This window comes from Polypterus senegalus, chromosome 11 (assembly GCF_016835505.1).
Source record: "Polypterus senegalus isolate Bchr_013 chromosome 11, ASM1683550v1, whole genome shotgun sequence".
Lineage (NCBI taxonomy): Eukaryota > Metazoa > Chordata > Cladistia > Polypteriformes > Polypteridae > Polypterus > Polypterus senegalus.
The window spans coordinates 160,593,480-160,617,720 of NC_053164.1; the positions used below are offsets into that span (position 1 = coordinate 160,593,480).

At 34.6% G+C, this 24,241-nt stretch overlaps 1 protein-coding gene across 1 annotated transcript in view; it reads right to left on the bottom strand.

Moving 5' to 3' along the window:
- ano2b (anoctamin 2b) overlaps positions 1 to 24,241 on the bottom strand; it is a 361,358-nt gene that overhangs the window by 195,956 nt on the left and 141,161 nt on the right. The window contains exons 7-12 of the mRNA XM_039769975.1: positions 23,681 to 23,732; positions 21,678 to 21,733; positions 21,524 to 21,565; positions 14,302 to 14,366; positions 11,187 to 11,321; positions 9,010 to 9,170 (exon numbers count right to left, since the gene is read on the bottom strand). Coding sequence (XP_039625909.1) covers positions 9,010 to 9,170; positions 11,187 to 11,321; positions 14,302 to 14,366; positions 21,524 to 21,565; positions 21,678 to 21,733; positions 23,681 to 23,732 — 511 coding nt within the window. The remainder of the gene's footprint in view (positions 1 to 9,009; positions 9,171 to 11,186; positions 11,322 to 14,301; positions 14,367 to 21,523; positions 21,566 to 21,677; positions 21,734 to 23,680; positions 23,733 to 24,241) is intronic.

Below are 24,241 nucleotides of genomic sequence, written 5' to 3' on the forward strand. Positions count from 1 at the left end.
CCAATGCCTCTTAAACATCTTAGAATCACAGGTGGCGATTTCAGTAGTGGACACTTTGATGTTTATGAAGGTGTGAAGCTTAACTTTAAATTAGGTTCATGGACACGCTGCCTCTGGCGTTTGTCATGCCTAAGGTGAATATGATATTCGCAAGACACAAGTTTAATGAGAGCACGCAGGGTATAAACAAGACTTTTCATCACTTTGTATCAGAGTTAAAATTGCTGTACCGGAGTTAAAGTTGCTGGTGAAGGACTGTGCTTATGCAAATGAATAGGAAAGCAAGGTGTTAAGCTTAACTTGAAATTAAGTTCATAGACATGCTGCCGCTGGCGTTTGTCATGCCGAGAGACTGTGTTTGTGGAGGGATGAAGAGTTAAGGTGGGTGGGAGAGTCACATCATCATCTCCCCTCCCATTCACCTCATTTCATTCACTTAATTTCCCTCCTAGCTGAGCTCCACAGTTAACGCGGTCTTCTGGAAACAACTTCCTGACGCTGCCGCCAAATACTCACAGAAAAATCCACAACTTAATAGACACGCTCTCGCTACAGTTTCTCCACACTCTGAATCCTACAGGCACTCCTGAGCATAATGTAATTTTGAAGATGGGACACCAATAATGTTACTGAGAAACTTACAGCCACCGAAACTTTGTAACGGCACGAGACTTCAGGTCACATGTCTGCAAAAGAACCTAATTAAAGAACCTATATATATATATATATATATATATATATATATATATATATATATATATATATATATATATATATATATATATATATACACTAGCAAAATACCTGCGCTTCGCACCGAAAAAGTAGTGTGTTAAAGAAGTTATGAAAAAGAAAAGGAAACATTTTAAAAATAACGTAACATGATTGTCAATGTAATTGTTTTGTGACTGTTATGAGTGTTGCTGTCATCAAGGGTTTGATTATCATTATTTCTTTCAATCAGGTTCGTATTTGGAGGATGTGTTGTGGTCAAGTTTTATTCCGTGTTTGTCAACCGTTGTAAAGATAACAGGTTTCATTCATCGAAGTGTTCACTACCCAAATCGGTACTCATGAATCTAAGATGTTTAACAGGCATTCCCGGTATTAAGTTGTGGATTTGCCTGCGAATATTTAGCGGCAGCGTGTCCATGAACTTAATTTAAACTTAAGCTTTACACCTTGCTTTTCTATTGATATGTCTACAAAGGCTTGTTCAGATTCAGAGGGTTGTTCCTTTCTTACTGCATCAATAAACAGCTCATCTTCCTCTTTATCTGAGACATCACACACTGCATACACGGGTTTACCTTTCCCAGTCCTGCAAACTTTAGCGAAGTGGTTTAATTTACCATATTTTTTACATTGTCTTCCTTTAGCTGGACATTGACTTTTTCCACCGTGTGCTTTGTTTCCGCAGTACCTGCACTTATGAATATGCTTGTATGCGTCACACGGTTCATAATCTTTTGCTGCCTTCTCAATTGTGTAATTGTTATTTGCTCAGCGCTCTTTGGAGCTCTTGCTTTTTGTGTGCGTACTGCGTTCACAGTCAGTTCACGTGAGCCGCTCTGAGTACATGCATCGAAGGTTCTCAGCTGTGGTTGTGCTATCTCGTGCGATCTTGCGATGTCCATGGCTTTATTTAATGTTAGCTCAGACCCGGCACTTAAAAGTTTCTCTCGCACTTTCGCTGAGTTTGTGACAAACACTATTCTATCCCTGACCATCTCATCTTCGTTTGCACTGTCTTCCTTTAGCTGGACATGGACACCATTGATCACAACATTCTTAGAAATCGCCTTAGTCAATGGGTGGGCCTCTCTGGCACAGTCTTAAATTGGTTTGAATCCTACCTGACAGGGAGAAAATTTTTTGTTAGTTGTGGGAATTACAACTCGAAGACACATGATATCCGATATGGTGTTCCACAAGGCTCTATCCTGAGTCTGCTGTTATTCTCAATCTACATGCTTCCGTTAGGTCAGATTATCTCAGGGCACAACGTGAGTTACCACAGCTATGCTGATGACACACAGCTGTACTTATCAATAGCTCCTGATGACCCTGATTCTATTGATTCACTAACAGAATGTCTGACTTGTATCTCAGAATGGATGAATAGTAATTTTCTCAAGTTAAATAAAGAGAAAACTGAAATCTTAGTGATCAGCAATAATGGATACAATGAGGCTATTAGAAATAAACTGGATACATTAGGATTAAAAGTCAAGACGGAGGTAAAAAGCTTAGGGGTGATTGTTGACTGTAATCTGAATTTTAAATCACATATTAATCAGATCATTAGGACAGCATTTTTCACTTAAGAAACATAAGTAAAGTTAGACCGCTTATATCACTGAAAGATGCTGAGAAATTAGTTCACGCGTTTGTTTTCAGTCGACTAGATTACTGCAACGCACTCCTCTCAGGACTACCCAAAAAAGACATAAATCGTTTGCAACTAGTGCAGAATGCAGCTGCTAGAATCCTAACTAGGAAAAGAAAATCCAAACACATTTCTCCAGTTTTAATGTCACTACACTGGTTACCTGTGTCATTCAGAATTGACTTTAAAATTCTGCTTATGGTTTATAAAGCCTTAAATAATCTCGCCCCATCTTATATATCGGAATGCCTGACACCTTATATTCCAAATCGTAACCTCAGATCCTCAAATGAGTGTCTCCTTAGAATTCCAAGAACAAAACTTAAAAGAAGTGGTGAGGCGGCCTTCTGCTGCTATGCACCTAAAATCTGGAATAGCCTGCCAATAGGAATTTGCCAGGCTGATACAGTAGAGCACTTTAAAACACTGCTGAAAACACATTACTTTAACATGGCTTTTCTATAACTTCAATTTAATCTTAATTTAACTTAATCCTGATACTCTATATGTTCAATTTCCTCATAATAACTATTCATGGCGGCTCTAAAATCCGTACTGACCCCTACTCTCTTTTCTGTTTCTTTTTCCTGTTTTCCTGTTTTCCTGCGCAGGCCACCACCACCTACTCAAAGCTTCATGATGCTCCAACAATGATGGACGGATTAAAAGGCAGAAGTCTACGTGACCATCATCATCATCAAGCCCTTCCGTGAGAACCCTAAATCCAAAGAGGACTGTTTCATTTATGTTAGGTAGAATGCCCAGAGGGGACTGGGCGGTCTCATGGTCTGGAATCCCTACAGATTTTATTTTTCTCCAGCCGTCTGGAGTTTTTTTGTTTTTTCTGTCCCCCCTGGCCATTGAACCTTACTCTTATTCGATGTTAATTAATGTTGATTTATTTTGTTTTATAATTTTGTCTTTCATTTTTCTATTCTTTAATATGTAAAGCACTTTGAGCTACTGTTTGTATGAAAATGTGCTATATAAATAAATGTTGTTGTTGTTGTTTTTTGTTCAGCACTCTTTGGAGCTTTTGCTTGTTGTCTGCGTACTGCGTTCACAGTCAGTTCACGTGAGCCATTCGGAGTACATGCATCGAAGGTTTGCTATCTCGTGCGATCTTGCGATGTCCACGGCTTTATTTAATGTTAGCTCAGATCCGGCACTTAAAAGTTTCTCTCGCACTTTTGCTGAGTTTGTGCCAAACACTATTCTATCCCTGACCATCTCATCTTCGTTTGCATAAGCACAGTCCTTCACCAGCAATTTTAACTTCGTTACAAAGTGATCTAAAGTCTCGTTTATACCATGTGTCTTCTCACTAAACTTCTATCTCGCGAAAATCGTATTCATCTTAGGCATGACAAACGCCTCGTAGCCGCAGCGTGTTTATTGGATTGCTGGTGATGGACGGCCTTATATGGGCAGGCACTCAATTACGTGGGAGGCGTGGGTAAAGGGGACACAATATAGGCAGGCAGCCAACTACAGTGGTGTGAAAAACTATTTGCTCTCTTCCTGATTTCTTATTCTTTTGCATGTTTATCACACAAAATGTTTTTGATCATCAAACACATTTAACCATTAGTCAAATATAACACAAGTAAACACAAAATGCAGTTTTTAAAGGATGGTTTTTATTATTTAGGGAGAAAAAATCCAAACCTACATGGCCCTGTGTGAAAAAGTAATTGCTCCCTTGTTTAAAAATAACCTAACTGTGGTGTATCACACCTGAGTTCAATTTCCGTAGCCACCCCCAGGCCTGATTACTGCCACACCTGTTTCAATTAAGAAATCACTTAAATAGGAGCTGCCTGACACAGAGAAGTAGACCAAAAGCACCTCAAAAGCTAGACATCATGCCAAGATCCAAAGAAATTCAGGAACAGAAGTAATTGAGATCTATCAGTCTGGTAAAGGTTATAAAGACATTTCTAAAGCTTTGGGACTCCAGCGAACCACAGTGAGAGCCATTATCCAAAAATGGGAAAAACATGGAACAGTGGTGAACCTTCCCAGGAGTGGCCGGCCGACCAAAATTACCCCAAGAGTGCAGAGATGACTCATCCGAGAGGTCACAAAAGACCCCAGGACAACGTCTAAAGAACTGCAGGCCTCACTTGCCTTAATTAAGGTCAGTGTTCACGACTCCACCATAAGAAAAAGACTGGGCAAAACGGCCTGCATGGCAGATTTCCAAGACGCAAACCACTGTTAAGCAAAAGAACATTAGGGCTCGTCTCAATTTTGCTAAGAAACATCTCAATGATTGCCAAGACTTTGGGAAAATACCTTGTGGACTGATGAGCCAAAAGTTGAACTTTTTGGAAGGCAAATGTCCCGTTACAACTGGCGTAAAAGGAACACAGCATTTCAGAAAAAGAACATTATACCAACAGTAAAATATGGTGGTGGTAGTGTGATGGTCTGGGGTGTTTTGCTGCTTCAGGACCTGGAAGGCTTGCTGTGATAGATGGAACCATGAATTCTACTGTCTACCAAAAAATCCTGAAGGAGAATGTCCGGCCATCTGTTCGTCAACTCAAGCTGAAGTGATCTTGGGTGCTGCAACAGGACAATGACCCAAAACACACCAGCAAATCCACCTCTGAATGGCTGAAGAAAAACAAAATGAAGACTTTGGAGTGGCCTAGTCAAAGTCCTGACCTGAATCCAATTGAGATGCTATGGCATGACCTTCAAAAGGCGGTTCATGCTAGAAAACCCTCAAATAAAGCTGAATTACAACAATTCTGCAAAGATGAGTTGGCCAAAATTCCTCCAGAGCGCTGTAAAAGACTCATTGCAAGTTATCGCAAACGCGTGATTGCAGTTATTGCTGCTAAGGGTGGCCCAACCAGTTATTAGGTTCAGGGGGCAATTACTTTTTCACACAGGGCCATGTAGGTTTGGATTTTTTCTCCCTAAATAATAAAACCATCATTTAAAAACTGCATTTTGTGTTTACTTGTGTCATATTTGACTAATGGTTAAATGTGTTTGATGATCAGAAACATTTTGTGTGACAAACATGCAAAAGAATAAGAAATCAGGAAGGGGGCAAATAGTTTTTCACACCACTGTATGTGGGAGGTGTGGTGATGGGTGATGCAATTCCGCCTCATACGGCGACCGAGCTGCAGCCTATGGCCATATATATGTATGTAAGTAGGATTCAGTTATGACCGTTACGCATAGAATTTCGAAATGCAACCTGCTTAACTTTTGTATGTAAGCTGTAAGAAATGAGCCTGCCAAATTTCAGCCTTCTACCTACGCGGGAAGTTGGAGAATTAGTGATGAGTCAGTGAGTCAGTGAGGGCTTTGCCTTTTATTAGTATAGATATACACTGTATATATATATATATATATATATATATATATATATATACATATATATATATATATACACAGTACAGGCCAAAAGTTTGGACACACCTCCTCATTCAATGTGTTTTCTTTATTTTCATGACCATTTACATTGGTAGATTCTCACTGAAGGCATCAAAACTATGAATGAACACAAGTGGTTTTATTTCAGGTAACTACCTGTTGATGCTCATCGAGAGAATGCCAAGAGTGTGCAAAGCAGTAATCAGAGCAAAGGGTGGCTATTTTGAAGAAACTAGAATATAAAACATGTTTTCAGTTATTTCACCTTTTTTTGTTAAGTACATAACTCCACATGTGTTCATTCATAGTTTTGATGCCTTCAGTGAGAATCTACCAATGTAAATGGTCATGAAAATAAAGAAAACACATTGAATGAGGAGGTGTGTCCAAACATTTGGCCTGTACTGTACATATTTTTTTCCCTTTGTCTGTCAATGGCTGCTCTTATATTACCAAAATGTTAAGGTCACACTGCTGCATGGCTTTTTGTTCCTGAATTCTTATTTTCCAATATTAATTCACGAATACTTGCTGATGAAATTTTAGACTGCAAATTGAGTCCCATCAAACAAGATGTCAGTATAAATTTACATTGACCACTAATTTAAATAAAAAAAGTCTTAAGTTCTTTTTTTCTCATAATCATAATTAATGTTCTTCCTACTATAATGTAAAAATGTCAAGATATTTTCCTGAAGTAAATATTTAAAACAAAAGAGTGAATCACAATTACATTAACAATGCTGCCATGTTGTCATTTTTAAGACAATTAGAGCACATTATTTTCCATAATGGAAGATTCCAGAACTATCCTCAAGAGTACTTCACATGGATTTCCTCATTTACAGGCATCTACAGAATTCCTTCTCTGAGCACATCTTCTGTAATAACTGAAATGAATGACTTAGTGACTAAATTGAAATCCTTTTGGGTTGGGAAAATAATAATCTGTAAAATGTTTCTACCAAGTATGTTGCCTGTTGTTAATTAATGACTTAAATTATAATATAATATTCACAGTAACCCTTAGTAGAGACAATCCTGGTAGCATCTTGCACAAGATAGGAAACATCACTAGACAAATCACACATACACCCACACTTAACACAGGGCCGTCAAAATTCTCTAATATATAGAATAATTAATTGTTATGTGATGCAAAAAATAACTATGCCAAGTCAGAAATGTGGATAAATGTTCAGGAGATAAGCATGAAAGCTAACCACAAGCAAGGACTGATACAGATAAGCCAAATCATAAACAAAAATTGAGTCACAAACCAGAGTCAGATTTGTTCACTAAAAATCACTAGAGACATACTTTCAAATAAAGTCTTTAGAAAGGAAAATAAATCTTGGAAGCTAAAGAACATGAAACACCAGCTTTAAAAGCTTTGAGCTAGTAACATTATGGCATGTGAACTCCAGGAACAGTAACCCTACAGCAGAACATCATATCCAAGCAACAAGTCTCTAAAATAGTGGTGCCTGTTAGAAAAACAAATGGCATCATTGGAGACACAAAATAATACACTAATAAAAAATCATGATTGTTTCAGAGAGAACAGAATATTGCCAGAATATTCTCTGGACTAAATCATTTTCAAAAAACACCAAGAAAAAATCCTAATACAAGAAAATAAAATTTGAGTCTCCTAACTTGAAACAATAATAATCATAATGAGAAAAAAAAACAGAATACAGTACATGAAATATGGTTCAGGCCATTTCAAGGCACAAATTGCCTGCTGACAATGAAAACATCACACCTGGCTGAAACTAAGCAAAGGCACATGTTATAGTAATGAAATAATATTGATAAGTGTGGCAACCTGGCACAAAGTGCTTTATCTTTCAGCTCTATTCTGCTGATCCAATTTGGAAGTTACTCTATGTTTCCTACAACAAATAGGCCCATTCTTCTCAAAAAGAACAAAATCAGACTCAAGTCACCAGTGGTTTTATAGTCTGTGTTTTAACTGAATAAAAATAAGATTGACTGCAAAATGTAGAACCACCATCTGCTGAACATGTGTTCTCTATTAATTCAAATCAGTTGCTTCAATACTATAGAGTTAATTTCTACTATAGGTAGATTCCGCCCCAACCTTTAACTTGACAGGCAATGCCATAGAAAATGTCATGCCTTCACTAAGTATGACAGCTATACAATTACAGTGTATTCACAAAATTCTAAAACTAATCAACCATGTCCATGATCATATTTTATGTGTCACAGTTTTGTGAAAAAAGAACACTTAATGTACTATGCATTCACAAATGTCAAACAAATGAAAGAGTTTTATTGAACTTACAAAAATTTAGTGTCATGTATAATTTGGATAAATTGCTTTTGTGAGTACAATCTAATATTTTTCATAGTTGTTATCCTCATCAAAGGGCTTTAAAGAAAGGGCTAAAGACATACATCACATAAAAATAGAAACAGAAACTTGAAGCATGTTGGGTTGAAGTTTAAATATTAATCCTCCCACTCCATTCAGCACACTGGCCAGCTGAAGGTCATAGGTGTCAAATTCTCGAAGCAGTTGCACCAGTTTCCCAGTCTGACATAATGTTTGAACATTCCAGGTACAGAATTTGGTGATCTGTTTCACATGGAAAACCAGGTCGGACATCGTGTGATGGATGGCCATACGATGTCTTTGCTCCATCACTGTCATAGATTGACAGCTGAGCCCACCACCTTATTGACTAACTACGCATTGACTTCCTGCCATTTCTGTAGCAAAAACAATTTTTGGGTGGGTTGAAGAATGAGGCATTTGATGAAAACAAATATGTTTTAAACTGAAAAATAGTAAATATCTTTCATGTAATCCTCAAAAATTACAAATTTAATTTTCATGTAACTAATTAAGCGATGTAAGAAACCAATGAGTAGCACTTGTGGAACAATATCTTTTAACACTTTACTTCTAAAAAGGGAACCTCTCCATTGAGGCATGTTATATTATTATTATTAATCTTTACTTAACTGATGCCTTTGTCCAAGGTAATTTAAAGTAAAGCCATAATACATATAATGTCAGTTATTAGAAAGTAAAAAGTTAACCATCGTTCAGACTGTTGCTTGAAATGTGTGAGTTGGCTGATCAAAAATTTTAAATAGTAAAAGAAAAGGATGGAAGTGCACATGAACCAAAATACTGTATGCTTAATATGCTGGTGTTAAAGTAACATCCGGCAAATAATACTTACCCCAAAGTGCCATGAAAATGGAAAAGAATACAGTTGCTGGGTTATCGAAGAGATGACTGGCTCGTGATGTTTCACACGCAGTGCTGAGATTCCAGTAATCACATGCTGCGTCACACAGTGGACACATGGTGAAGTTATTTTGATCATTACATAGCTCAAGGCTAGGAAAAAGAACAGTTAAACATAAAAACAAAATTAGAATAGTGAATTATTACTAATTTCTACTATGGTTTTAACCAGCTGAATCAACTGTTTTAATTTTATTTAGGGCATAACAGGTAAAAATATTTTCTCAAGTGGAATGGACCAGCACCCTGTCCAGGGAATGTTCCCGCCTTGCACTTGATACTTGCTGGGATTGGGCCCAGATTCCCTGTGACCCTGCACTGGATAAGCGGGTTAAGAAAATGGAGAGATGGATGGAGTAGTTCTAGGTTCGGTCCCATCAAATCAACTGTTTTTAAACAGTCTCTAAATTTTGAAAAATTTATAAACCAACATAGAAAAAGTTGTGAAAGGGCCCATTCATACCTAAGCATTTGTCTAGTGTTTTACCAAGTCTAGAACACTTCGATGCTGCTTTTTGATTAAATTAATCACCTCTAAGCATTTTAGCATCAAATGGTTTAGAAAATTCCAGTTTTCAATGTTTTTTGGACAACTCAGTGGTAGCATTAATAAAACACTGGTTGTTTAAAAAAAAAAAAAAAAGCTTATTGAAACTAGAAACAAACTGACGGTGTCGTTGTGCACACAAGTGCATCGGTCTTCTAGTGACAGCTATTAAGGGACAGATTAAGGTACATTAGCTTGCAATCAAGTGAGAAAAAAATAAATACGTATACACTGACTTTTAATGAGGTTAAAGATGTTTAAGATGTATAGATGTACAGATGTACAGATGTTTTAACAAATAGGTAGAATTGTAATGCAGAGCTGTTCTTCATAGTGCCATACGGGATTTGTATGTGCCTTTGTATTTCTAAACTGATACTGAGTGTATTAAATTGAGTATTAGTACTTATTGTCACTCTGAATACTTAAAATGTGTCAGTGATACTCCTCAATTAAGAAAATGCATATAGTCCTTTATAAAATAAATAACATCCACCCCCAATCTGAGCCCCAAGGTGAACACTAGCTGCAGTTTTATCAAATCACACTGTTTCTAAAGTTTCTTTTAGCAAATAGTTGGATTAAAACTAAAGAGATAATTTATTAATGTGTTTCTATTATATGAATAACATATGTTCAATCCATTTCAGCTAACTGAGGCAGTGCACGATACCCCTTCCTCAGTAGCTGTTACTAGATGATCAGTTTGCATGATGTTACTCCGATACAATAGTAGCAGACAATATTTGTTGTGAAATAATAATAAAAAAAAAAAATCACTGTTTATGTGCTTATTGATGCCAGTTTATAATCCTGTAATTTTTCAGGAAGCTCTCTGCTTAATAGAGAGCTCTGAATTGTTCTTATCTCTCCCTTTGTTGCAGGACAGGGTAAAGCCGATATGGGCATCCACAATGCTAACAACACCTGCTGTTCAGTACTGTGAGCGTCAAGAGTAAAAGCACTAAAGCCATAGAATACATTCTGGAAACACAGCTATCACTCACAACCCAACCACACAGCAAAACCTACAAAATGTAAATGATGTAATTTTTATTTTCTCTGCAAAAACATTTTTTTGTAAACATTAGAAAAATGCTTGAAAAACACTTGAAAATATGTCCAAAACTACATTAAAAGGCTTGAAAAATACCAAACAAACACTGTAAATTTAAAACAGTTAAATGTGAATCGGCCCTTAGGGTTTTTCATCAGTGAAATTTAACTTTGTAATTAATATATTGCACATTAAAACAGAAACTATTTTTTAGAATGCTCTTTCAAATTTGGATCATTAAAAGGTCTGAAATAAGTACAAGAAATTACAAATACTCAGCAATAAAACACACATACTTAAATTCCCTTTGGCAAATAATGCAGAAGTTTTGTTGAAATTTCTCAATATATTTTTGTTATTTTGCTCCTGTACATTTCTCCCTTCATGGGGAAAACATATATATTTTGTTACCCAATCCATCTCATTAGGCTTAATTATTTAAGCTAAAAATCAACTATACTCATTAATCACTTTTTAAAACTGAGCTGAAAGAGGGAAGCATTACCTTGGTATGTCACTGTCTACTGTTACACATCCATAAAGGAATACTATGATGCCGACTAATGAAGCTGGAATAAGCAACTCTGTATAAAGACCCAGCCATGCAAAGTACAATCCTATTGTTTCTCCAAAATACTTCCTGAAGTTAATAAAAATAAAAAATTAAAAAGGTTAGTTTAGTATGAGTTTCATTACCTTTTAGTCAAGTCAGTTTATTTTTCTATAGTGCACTTCATTTTAAATGCTCAGAGTGTATACACATATAGTATTTAAAAGTGTAATGCAAGAGTGTTAAAACTATGAAACATTTACACACATGAAAAATGTATAAAGTTGAACAAACAATTAAAAAATAATAACATCAACAATCATAATGAACAAAATATGACAATATGTAGCCCATTTAACATAAGAACTGACATATAGTCACTTGAAAGTTGATAAAAGGAAATTTATTGTGATTTATATAGATATTTAGTAAATATTTAGTTGTGTTTCCTGCACCTGTATTCTTGTTCACCACTCCTCTTTCTGCTATACATACTGTACAACTTAAGTGATTGCACATACCATACCTATGTCCTAGCTGGACATTCAGCTTTTTATCATTAAAAAAGAATTCATATTTCAAACCAATCTTAAACTTAAAACAAAATTCACATTTTAAAATCTATTGTACTCTAACCATTTCACACATCTATAGACATTTTTCAACATATAGCAAGTCTCAGTTTATGTTTTCTTATTCTTATATTTCTGGGCAGATTTCTTATTGACCCGTACTGGTTTTTCACCATGCATTGCAGGTTCTGTTTCAACCTGTGGATTTTGTGTTTGTCTATTACCAGTTCCTGAAAAAGCAAAGTCAGTTGATTAGGAAACATGTCTTAGTTGCTTGACATTTCTCCTGAGTCATTCTTCATCATCAACATTCACCAACTCAAATGAGTTGTTTACTATTTGGCTAAGCAGCACATATTTAGTGTCTCTGAAACGTGCAGCCAATTTTTTTTTAAATATCTATATTTGCCATAGACTATACTTCCCATGAGGAATAAATACTTTTTTGCTCTGTTTGTTTTTTTTTCTGCACAGTTTTTTATTTTCTCTTAGTATTGTATACTTGATTAATTTTCCTGAGTTCTTGTGCATCCCCCTCCTGTGTTCACTCACTGCTTGGCATCTTTATGCTAATGTCTCTGAAAAGCATAAGCCACACTGGTGCTTTTCAGATGAATGATGACCAGTTGAGTGATATGACATCAATAACTTTGGAAGCTTCTCCTTCCTTACCTTTCCTTCACATTTAAATGCTCTGAATGCCTATTCAAGATTACCTAGAACATCCCTTGATTTTTCTATTGTTTTTTGAATTTTAAGGTGAAGCATGAATGAGGTTAATAATATTTCTCTCTAGAAAAGTTTCAAAAACTTGGCCAACAAATTGTCTAGTATTGTCCGTAACTACTTCCAAAGGGTAGCCAAACATGCACAAACTTTCATCTGTTCATCTGACACAGTACATGATATCTGAACTACAACTGCTTATGTAAATGAAGAATAATCTAACAGTCAATATGCATTCATTTTGAATTTGACCAACTTTAATCTTTTTTCATTAAATATGGGTATGCAATGGGTAATTGTCAAGAACAGGTTGGTTCATAACACATACTGTAAAATGTAATTTTCAAATACTGTTAAGTTCTAACAACTCCTTGATGTGTGTCATGTGCTATTCTCAGTACTTTACTCACCATTGAAATTGGTAGTGTGATTTTACCTCCATGCAGAAATAGTGCCTCATATGTTGATAGTTCTTTTGCATATCTTAAGTAAGATTGTGACTGTTCAGGAACACTATTATGTCATATCTCTAGCTAGCCTGTGAGCAAGTAAAATTGTATCCTCCTGTTGCCTCTATGATTAGTGTCACTGCCTATAGGTCTTCAAGTATAAGTGTTCAATCAGAAATTTCCACACAAATTACTCAACATACTTGTTTAAATCACCACATTTTCCTGGACTATTACATGGTCTACTTTGTAGCACAATGTGGAATTCTGTTATACAAATTTTTCTCCTCAAAGAAACTATATGTTCTGAAATGTTTAAATGCTCAACAGTTATGAGCTTCACATTCAACTTTGGAAGAACACCACCCTGTGTAAGTTAATGAATGACTTGCATAAGCATTTGGTATTTTCAATCTATTTTGCAGTCTTTGCCACAGCAAAGACTTGAGTTTTTTTTTTTTCTTTAAATCTTTCAAAAACTTTTCTCAGTCTCTTTAGAATCTCATCTTTGCTTTCTAAAAACATTTTCTATGTATCATACAACATTCATTAGTTCAAGCATTAGTTGAATGAATAGGTTTTTGCATTAGTTGAATGAATAGGTTTTTGTGTACTAGATAATTCAAACGGGGCCTGGCAAAAACAATAACACTTACATTGTAATGAAAGCTGTGAGGACCTCTTGACTTTTTCATTAAGTCCACCTGTCAAAATCTCATGTCTAATTATTTCAATATCTTTCTATCCGGCATGGCTTGTAGAAAGCTGTTTACTGTAAGAACTAGATGAATTTTGTGAATTACATTTTTTATTGATGTCTCTCAGATCCACATACAATCTCACCTCCAAAATGTTTTCCTTTGTGGTCATTAGCATATCAGAGATCCACTCTGCTCACTTGTTAACTTGTTCAATATTTCCTTCCTTAATCATCCATTCTAATTCTTGATTAAAATGTCCAATCATGTGATGTGGAACACATATATGCCCCACTGCAACAGGCAGTACTTTCTCATCTATATTATTTTTGTTTTAATATCCAGTGATTTTCCAAAGTCCTCAAAAAGTAACTCATATTCCATAACTAGTTATTCTAAATTGCATTGGAAATGCTCTTGTTTGTGCATTTTGGTTTTAGAAAGAAAATGACTAGAATGGACTTTGAACTGCACTACATTTATTTTTAAGTTTTATAATGCACAACAGTTCACCACATATTTTAAAACAATTTTTGTGTAGTAAATTGACTAATATAAGCCAGTAGAAATATGGGCAACTTCAGGATCAAGGTGACAGTGATTAAGAACAGTAGAAAAACTTTACCGAATGAGGTCAATTGGTTGGTATTTGTAGAAGACACCATATCTTGCCCATTCTTTATGTAGCACCTTTGAAGACAAAAGTACATATTTAGTTAAGAATTATCATATATTATGATATAGTGAAGAAATGAGGAAAACCATTTTAGATCTAAATTTGCATTTAGATCTTAACAAATACTCTAGTTATTCTGCTTCTTTTTTATGTTATCTCTGTGCTCCATTACAAATTATTTTTAGACAAAAATAAGCAAAAAGATGTCGTGAGCAAAAGAACCCTTTAGTTCCTCAACATTTTTTCTTTTTTTTAATTTTATTAAAGAAGTACTTCATAATTAATACCCACATAAAAGTATTAACAAGAAATACAGCTGAATATATTTTAACTGCCTTATTATATGGAAATGCATCTTAATCTAATGCTGCTTAAGAAAAAGTTAATGGATAAGTTAAGCATTTTCTAGAAATTTAAAAAAAACACAAAGCCAGCCTGGGGGTTTCATAATAGAAGCTATGTAAAAATAGCTTATACAGGTAATTTTCAGACAAAATAACACCAATATTATGAGATTCAGCCATTTTAAAAGAAGATCAGATGTGCACTCTACATCAACGCTTATCTTCCTTTACAGCAAACGTTCACACTACAACCAGGGACGTGGTTTCTTATTGAAAGACAAAATCACCATAAACTTTTTGTGCCAAGTGCTTTGTATTGTGTTGATTTACTTCCATATTGTATTTATGTGAAAACTCTTCACAGGGATGCAATTTCTATCACACAAATGAATTAGAATGTGTACTAGGAATATATGATAAAATAATTATCTCCAGATCACTTTTGTTGTCCTAAACATGCATCAGAAAGAAAGCATGTTCTTATATTGAAACTTCTGCCGCTTCAAAAAGGAAGCATATGGTATCTTTTTAGGCTTTTACTTTTCAGTGATGTATCCACGCCCCATATTTTCCATTTATAAACCACCAGGACTGACTATGTATTTTTTTTAAGAATACAATTTTGCATGGCAAAGGCATATTTACCATGGTTGTGAAAAATAAGTTTGACTTGAAAAATACCAAACTTTTCCTTTAAGAAATGAAAACTCATTAATAAGCAAATGCAATAATAAGTAAAATATAGAGACTGGACTGTCAGGAGAACAAAATGCATCACTCTGAATTTCAAACAGAACGTATAGCCATTCTGTTATTCATTGTGATTTTGGAGAGAAAGGTCAGAATGAGTGATGGATGAGCCTTCAAATTACATGAGCTGTCCAATTAATGGCAAAGATTGATATTGAATTAATAAAAAGATTTGAGCAAAATCCTGTAGAAATTGTGGCACTCCAAGAGCAGGCCTGGACAACCCTGTTCTAAGATGCTAATAATAGATATAGAAATAAACCTCAACTTTATTATATAAGGAGCCATTAGAAAATATAAATTGATTTGTAGTGGCAGGCTGCTAAATCTGTAAAATTATTCGGGAGATTAATTTAACATGGCAAAGAGGTCATAACCCTGGTTGCATATAACAGATGAAAATCTGGCTATACATTTAAATGAATCTTTACAATGTTTCATCCGTGATCATGACGAGTGCTCCCTCTCGTGAATGAGTTATAGAGTGGAGCATAAAGCAAAGCAGAAGGAAAATAACTTTGAATGCCGAATCTGGTCAAACAAAAGACATCATCAGACCATGAATGAAAACAGCAAAATAACATTTCCATCCCTTAGGCAGGCTGATTGTATAGGTTTGGCTTAAAATATGATGCGCAGCTTTGATAAGTCACTTTGAAATAGATTACTTAATGCAAGATTTTGATAGGCATTGTTGTATTCGAAGCTGGTAGAAAATATAAAAAAAATTATTTATTCATATTTAATCATTCACCATAATTTGTCTCCAACAGCGTGTTCACAGTGATTTTTTTTAACCCTTTCTAGTACTAGGGAAAAACTGTACTTTAGATTTTACATATAACATATAGTAAATACAACTAAGAGCCATTTTCTTTGATTTGGCAGTGCTAATCACAATGTCACGGTGTCACCCATGTTCAATACTACAGTTTACATAATAAACTGTAAGTTCTTCCCAAAATGACAGAAACACTCAACGTAACTTACTGTGATAGTCTTATTAAATCATGTGCTCAAATAGTTTTTAAAAATTGCAATACAGGTAAATTGTCATGCGCATTTTCTAAACCTTCACATAACAGTTAATTCTTTCATTATTTTCATGTAGACCAAATTAAAAGTATGCATTAAAAATATCATTGCTATTTTAATTTTTTTTTTCTCAAATTGGTGAACTGAACTATTCAATGACTTTAAATTTTAATGTGGAAACATAAATAGATACATTTGTGACTTAGTCTGTAAAGTTCTTATCTATAATTTTCTGAAAATATTTTGGGTATTTAAAAAAAAAAACAGGCACCAGCACAGTAACTATTAGAATTTGACTAATAATATGCAAATAAAAGTATAATTTTCTGTTATGTAAAGCGTAGGATTATTTTAGCCTGAAAGCCTTTTTTTTCTTTTCATATTATACTTTATTGTATTTCGGCTTGTTTGAAACTACAATTCAAAGATAAACTACATAAGATTCAAATCAATTAAACTTCAAAATTAAAATTAATTGCTGACATCCATTATTTATGTTTGATGTAAACCTTATATACCATACAACTGATCAATGTTTTAGAAATACTAAAATATAAGTTCATCAATTGACCATAACTTAATGAAGAATAATGCAATAAAAAGTAAAAGATAGACACTGCACCACAATTTCCTAGGCATAGTTTTATGTCTCATTATTATCACAACTCAGTCTGTCTGTGCTTGCTTGGTAAGGGAGCCACCTACTGTAGAACCATTTCCTTGACTCCAAGTTTAATTCAACTCTCTAATATGATATAGTTGAAACTTAATCATTACTTCTTTGTCTTATAATGTAAATATCCTCAGTGTAAAATGTTGTAAAGAAGCAGTCAGTTTTGTCAATTTTATTAACATTTTCATATCTTCTGTGACAAAGCACAAAACATTGAAAATTGTACTAAAACACATGATACTTTGCAACTCATCTTTTAGAAGGTAGCACATTGGATATACTATATGCCTTAATATGTATGCAACAGAGCTGAAATGGGAATTCCTCCATGGTAAATAGTTTTATAAGGACCAATGCAGGTGGAACAATCCATGTATCTGAAAGTCCACATTTGCATCTTTAAAATATGTATGTCTTTTATGGAACACTGTTCTTACACCCCTGTCTTGTTCATGACACATGGCATTATGGAACAATCTTGTGCAACCAGAGTTGTTCCCTTTTATCTTAATGTTCCATATAAGATTTTAATTGTGATTACAATGAAAAACTAGAAAATATTCATAACATTAACATAAATATTCAGTGTACAGAAATATATTTTATATACAATATGTATGATATTTTTAACATAAATAAAATTGCACTTTTTATTGACTTAATTTTGCAGACAACTAGGCAGACATAAAAGCTTGTCTAATGATATTCAGTAAGTACAGAAACTGGTACTACTGTTTGTCAGACAGTTTTAACTTTAAAACTTATTTTTCATAATTACACATATTATTTTTCTTAAAGTAAAATGTCAACAAGTATCTCACAAAATAAAAATGAAAGCCATGTTAATTATAAACTGACTTCATTTCAGTTTTAATAGCAACTATAATGTCTGATGGAAAAAGATGAATGCATAAGCAGAAAACAGTTTACTGTAACTGAAAAGCCATCAGTGAAAGTTAGGACATAAACAAAAAGGGTAGGATGAAAGATGGCAGTTGTGGAAATTAATTGTTAATGCACCATTGTGGGGTTTTTTTCTTTCTTTTTTTAATTCTGACAAAATAGCACCATACTGTAACATGAAAAGGGTAATTGCAAGCATGTGAAATCTCAGTGAATGAAATGGAAAGAACAACCTTTGTTTGCCAAACTCTTAATGCAGGTTGTGGACAATTGAATCTAAATTGTTTTTTGTAAATATTATTACTCTATAACTCTAAAGTAAGGTACACTTGTACAAAACTGTGCATGACCATGACCAAAGCTGATCGATTCTTTCTTTCTGAAAAAAATAGCACTACTCCCATATTTTCAAAGGAAAAAGTAATTTGCATTATTATATGTGCAACTTTCAGCATTGTTACTTCTTTTTCATATTGCTCATTGGCATCTCATATGCAGGGTAGATTCATCCACTGCTGCCATGGTAGGCTCTGGCTCTTTGTGACTAATAGCATAAAACAATTAATAATAATTATAAATTTTGTTCAAAAGCACCTGAGTTGAGATATAAAAATTGGCACAGAGTTCCAGAGAAAGGATGTTCCACAACTGAGCGCCTGCCACACTTAAAGCTCCTGCCACCCATAGTGCAGAGTCTGCCCAATCGGACATTCAAGAACATGGTGTCAGAAAAATGAAGTGATGGAATATATGGTTTTATTAAGAGAAACAGATAAAAAGATAAGATGGGGACAGAACATGAAGAGCCTTAAAAGCTACAAGAAGCTTATAATGAATGCAAAAAAATGTTGCAATATGTTTCCAGGCTTTAAAATGTGTGATAACAATTGCTACTGAATTTGCACATACTGTAGTCTGCTTAGACTCCAAGCAGAGATACCAAACAGGACTACATTGTAGTAGTCAAGTCATGAGGTGACAAAAACATGAGTAAGGGTCTCGGCTGCGATATCAGAGAGAACAGGATAAAGCCTTGCGATTTGCTTGAGATGGATAAAAGCTACCTTAGTGATATTATTCATTTGTGTTTCAGATAAGAGTTTGGAATTAAGAATAACACCAAGATTTCCATCCATCCGTTATTCAAGCTGCTGTATCCTAACTACAGGGTCACGGGGGCTCTGCTGGGGCCAATCTCAGCCAACACAAGGCGCAAGGAAGAAAACCAAATCCGGGCAGGGCGTTAGCCCACCGCAGGCCATGCACACACACTAGGGACAATTTAGAATCGCCAATGCACCTAACCTACATGTCTTTGAACTGTGGGAGGAAACCGGAGTACCCAGAGGAAACCCATGCAGTCACGGGGAGTACATGCAAACTCCATGCAGGGAGGACCCTGGAAGCAAACCCAGGTCTTCAAACTGTGAGGCAGCAGCGCTACCCACTGCACCACCATGCCGCACACCAAGATTTGTTTAGACAAAAAAATAAAACAGGAGATTATCAAAGAAAAACTATCAGTTTCCCTAAAAAAACACCAGGTGATGAGATGATTATGGCCAGTTATTTTACTATTTAGTCTGAAAAAACTATCAGCCAACCATTGTTTTACTTCAGCTAGACAGACAATCAATGCAGAGGGTGGTAAGATTTGCATAAATAGTATCACATAGCAATGAAACTGTAAGCTATACTGCCGGATAATGGAGCCAAGGGAAAACATATAAATAATAAAGAATGAGGGGACTAGGAACCTATTCTTTAGAAACATTATTAGACAGACGAGTCTGCCATAAACTCACTAACAGTAACAAATTGATGTTGGTCTGTAAGGTAAAATTTAAACCAGGCAAGAGCACTTCCAGTAATGTTTAATTTAAAGCAGTCATAATGCACAGTACCAAAGGCAGGAACTGAGGTCTAGGAAGATCATAAGTGTTAATACATTGTGATCAGCTGCAACCTGGAGATTATTCACCCTGTCTTACAGGAAGGTTGTCTATCTCTGCATATTTTTAGAAAGGAACCTCTCCAACCTTGGCAGAAAGTTTTCATTTGGGCCATCAGCACATGGCTATAAGCATAGACTTTATGGAGTCTTTGATAGATGTATCTATTGCCACAAAAAACCTAATAAACAGATGCTACCTTAGTTTTTTACACATTTTTTTGTTATTTTATTAATTTTATTGTAATCATTCCATAAAAATTGATAAATTTTTTCAAAAAATAGGATTGAAAACAAGTCGATCCCCACCCCTGAAAGAGGGAGCATGGTCAACGGGGTAAAACTTAAAGCTTGTAAATATACCTAAATTGATGCGTTTAATAGACCAATAGAGATGAATGGAGAAGAAAAAGAAATGCCGAGATAATTGCTTTCTCGGTGCTTTAAGAGCTTATTCTAAAATATTATTGATTAGATCCTGCCAGGTTTTGAAAACATTCTGTACAGATCCTTTAACTAAATATTTCATTTCAAAAGTGTAGTGAATGCAATCACAATTTGTTTGTCCTTCTCCACTTTAAACCCATATGGAAGAACGCCAAACACAGCTGTTAATGGTTTAGGAGGGATTGTGAGACCAAAGCTGTCTGAAAGGCACTTAAAAATTTTGGTCCAAAATGATGTTAATTTGGTGCAGGCCCAAAACATATGACCCAGTGAGGCTGGGACTTAATTGCAGCATTCACAGGTTGGATCTTGCCCTGGAAAAATTTTGGACAGTTTTAGGTGAGACAGATGTGCTCGATATATAATTTTAAGTTGAATAACTGTATGCTTTCCGCATATGGAGCTCGATTGAAGTCTCTGCATTGCTACTTTCCACTCCTTTTCTGATATATTGATTAAGAGATCTTTTTCCCAGTGTCCTCTTGGATCTTTGAAAGGGAGGAATTGTAAAATAATTTTATATATTGCAGAGATGGTGTCTAAGTCCTTGAAATTGAGCAATATTTTTTCCAGCATGGACGAGGCTGCAAGATGAGGAAAATCGGGCAGGTTCTGTTTAACAAAGTTCCTAATTTTAAAATAGTGAAAGAAATGTGTAGCTGGAGTGTTAAATTTGGAATGTAATTGTTCATAGGATGCAAGGATGTTGTCTATATAAAGATCTCTAAGCTCATTATTACACATTATTAAGGTTTGCATTTCCCATGTGCATTACTAGTAGAAACTGGTTTCTTTTATACTGACTTTCCTATGTGTAGCATCTCAATACATGAAAGGAAGAAAAGATGTATTACTACTTTAAGCAGGATTATAGCTTTCATGGGAACATTCCTGAATGTGTTAGAGTGAAGTATGAAGAGAAGAACATCACTTGTAATGGCAGTTTTCCTACATATAAAAAATGTACAGTATGTATTTTAAAGTGACACCTTTGAGAACTTCACCCCAGGCTAGGTATATTACATTAGGTAAAAAAAGTAAAGTAGAAAGGTTGAAAATTTAAATCACCTTTCTCTCATTTATCTCTTCTTCATCACTTTCATAATTGCCCTGAAATAAAAACACATATATATAAATATTCTGAAAATATGTTAATGCAAAAGATAAAACCAATGTTATTGATTAATTACAACATATTCTAAGTATTACATTAATTACTTACATCATGAAGAGGATAAGCAGACTCATAAATGCCATTTGCAATTAAAGTAGTGATACCTAATTCACAAAAAAAAAAAAAAAATCACCACAATGTTCTTGAAAATAGATTCAATCAGTTAATCCTACTTAAAAATACTAAAACAATATTTAAATTGCTCCTTGCTCCAAAATGATCCAGGAGTCTGCTATTAACATAAAAGGTTTTCTTTTTGTTTGTTTGGAGGTGAGTGGCAGAACGGAATGTCAAAAGAGATAGTGACAAAGGCACAGATGAGAAAAGAGAGACTTTGGCTAGATGTAGTTTAGGCCTATATAAAGCATAGAGTTTAATGTATTTCTTTGTGCTGTTTGCTCTGCAAGCCGTTTACTCTTCCATAATAAAATATGGATTTAACTTGTAGCCTGGAACCACATGTTTGTATAGAGTGTAGTAATAGTTGTGCTCATTTTAAGTCAACTCATGTAGTACTAGGGTGTTGTACCATGTTACCCATCATGGATGTAGTGAGAAGTCAAGCAAAATGACACTTTTTATTGGCTAACTAAAAAGATTACAATATGCAAGCTTTCGAGGCAACTTAGACCCCTTCTGTAATTACATCTTGTTCCATATTTTATTATGGAAGAGTAAACGGCTTGCAGAGCAAACAGCACAAAGAAATACATTAAACTCTATGCTTTATATAGGCCTAAATTACATCTATCCAAAGTCTCTCTTTTCTCATCTGTGCCTTCGTCACTGTCTCTTTTGACATTCTGTTCTGCCACTCACCTCCAAACAAACAAAAGTCAACTCATGTATATTCTTAACCCGCTCAGTCTAGCACTGAATTTCATGACAGGAATACCTATTCCAACCGTAAGGCAGGAACCCTTTCTAGTAAAGATAATAATTACAATCAAAATACTATTTTTTGACTTAATCATGCTTGTCAATTCATACACAAATTGTTAGTAAATGACTGGATTTACTGTATTTCAGAAATTAAATATATTAAAATAAAATTTATTTTCAAATACTTTCAAACTAGAAAGGATTAGGCACATTTTTGGTAAAACAGAAATGAAAGCTATTCATATTTCAATAGAATGATTATAAATTTAATTATGAATTTTCATAAAAGGCAGTTTTAATTACTTTAAACATTTCATAATCTAAAGAAGATGCATAAACATTTAAGGCAATTTACATTTAAAAAATGACAGTTTTAAACATAAATATCAAAGATATATTATATTTAAAACTGTTTCATCTTGGACAGGTCAATAACAGCAAGAACATACATACATATTTATTATAGCAAAAAAGGACCTAAGTTGGTTCAGAGTTTGTGATCCATGGGCATCAACCTGTTCCTGAGCACTGGAGGACAATGGTGTTGGATAGCAGCAAGGATATTTATTACCAAATACTTGTGTCTCTGCTCCCCATCATGAGGATCAGGTGTCTGTAGAATTGTCTTGTCCTTCAACAGAATGCAGTGTGCCAGGATATCAGAGACATATGTACAGTACCTCCTAGGCAGAGTTCTAACAGGTTGATTACAGAAGCTGTATATTCCTTTCTTGAACGTTGATGTGGTGACTTAAATGTTCTCCTGGCAAAACATCATTTTTATACTTGGAATAGGGAGTTAGTTTGTGTAGAACTTGTGGGAAGAAGAAAGGCAAGACAGCAAAAGCATTGAAGAAGTAAGCAAGGGAGATACACCCATGTGGGTAAGTGCAGTAGGTACTCCACATGATAAAATGGACTGAACCTATAAAGTTAGGCCCAGAGTTTCTTCTGGTGTGCAGGTTTAGATGTATTATTTGTACCCCTTCTCCATAATCCTGCTACCTTCTGCTTAATCATTTTTAAAATTCTTTAGATTTCTTTAAGCCTCCTTGGATTTATTTGGGTTTGGGTCTGCTCATTAGCAATTCCTCAGGCCACTACAGACAGGTAGATAAATAGACAGAATTGTATATCATTTGCATGATCTTTTGTCACATAAAACTCACCCATGCTATATTTTGCTCTTGTACAGGTTGTGCGTTTTAATATTTCAAACACCTGAAGAAAAACAAAAATTTTAAATGAATTAAAAAGAAATAATCAGAACACCACACCACATTATATACACTTCTATATAATACATTTTGATGTTTAATTTTCACCACAGCAGATTTTATGAATTTCATTTAAAAATAAGTAACAGACAAGCTTCATAAAATGCACTGTATTATGAATGATAACATCGAATCTTTTTGATTCACATACTGATGCTTATCAAATTTCAGACATTTAAAAATGGAGCTCAGGGTTGTTTAGTTTTTATGTCAACAATTCAAAATGTAATCACAAGGCTAAAATTAATATTAATTTTATTAATTAGACTCATTGACAGCAATTTTTATGCTTGTTATGCTCAGATTAATATAATCTAGACAATATGGAAACAATGCAAAAAACTAGACTGACTATGAACTATAACATTTTATATTTTGCTAGACAGTACCTTAAAAGAATTAACAAAATGTAGCATACAAAATAAAAAAGGATGGTAGAAAAAGAAAAAAAAA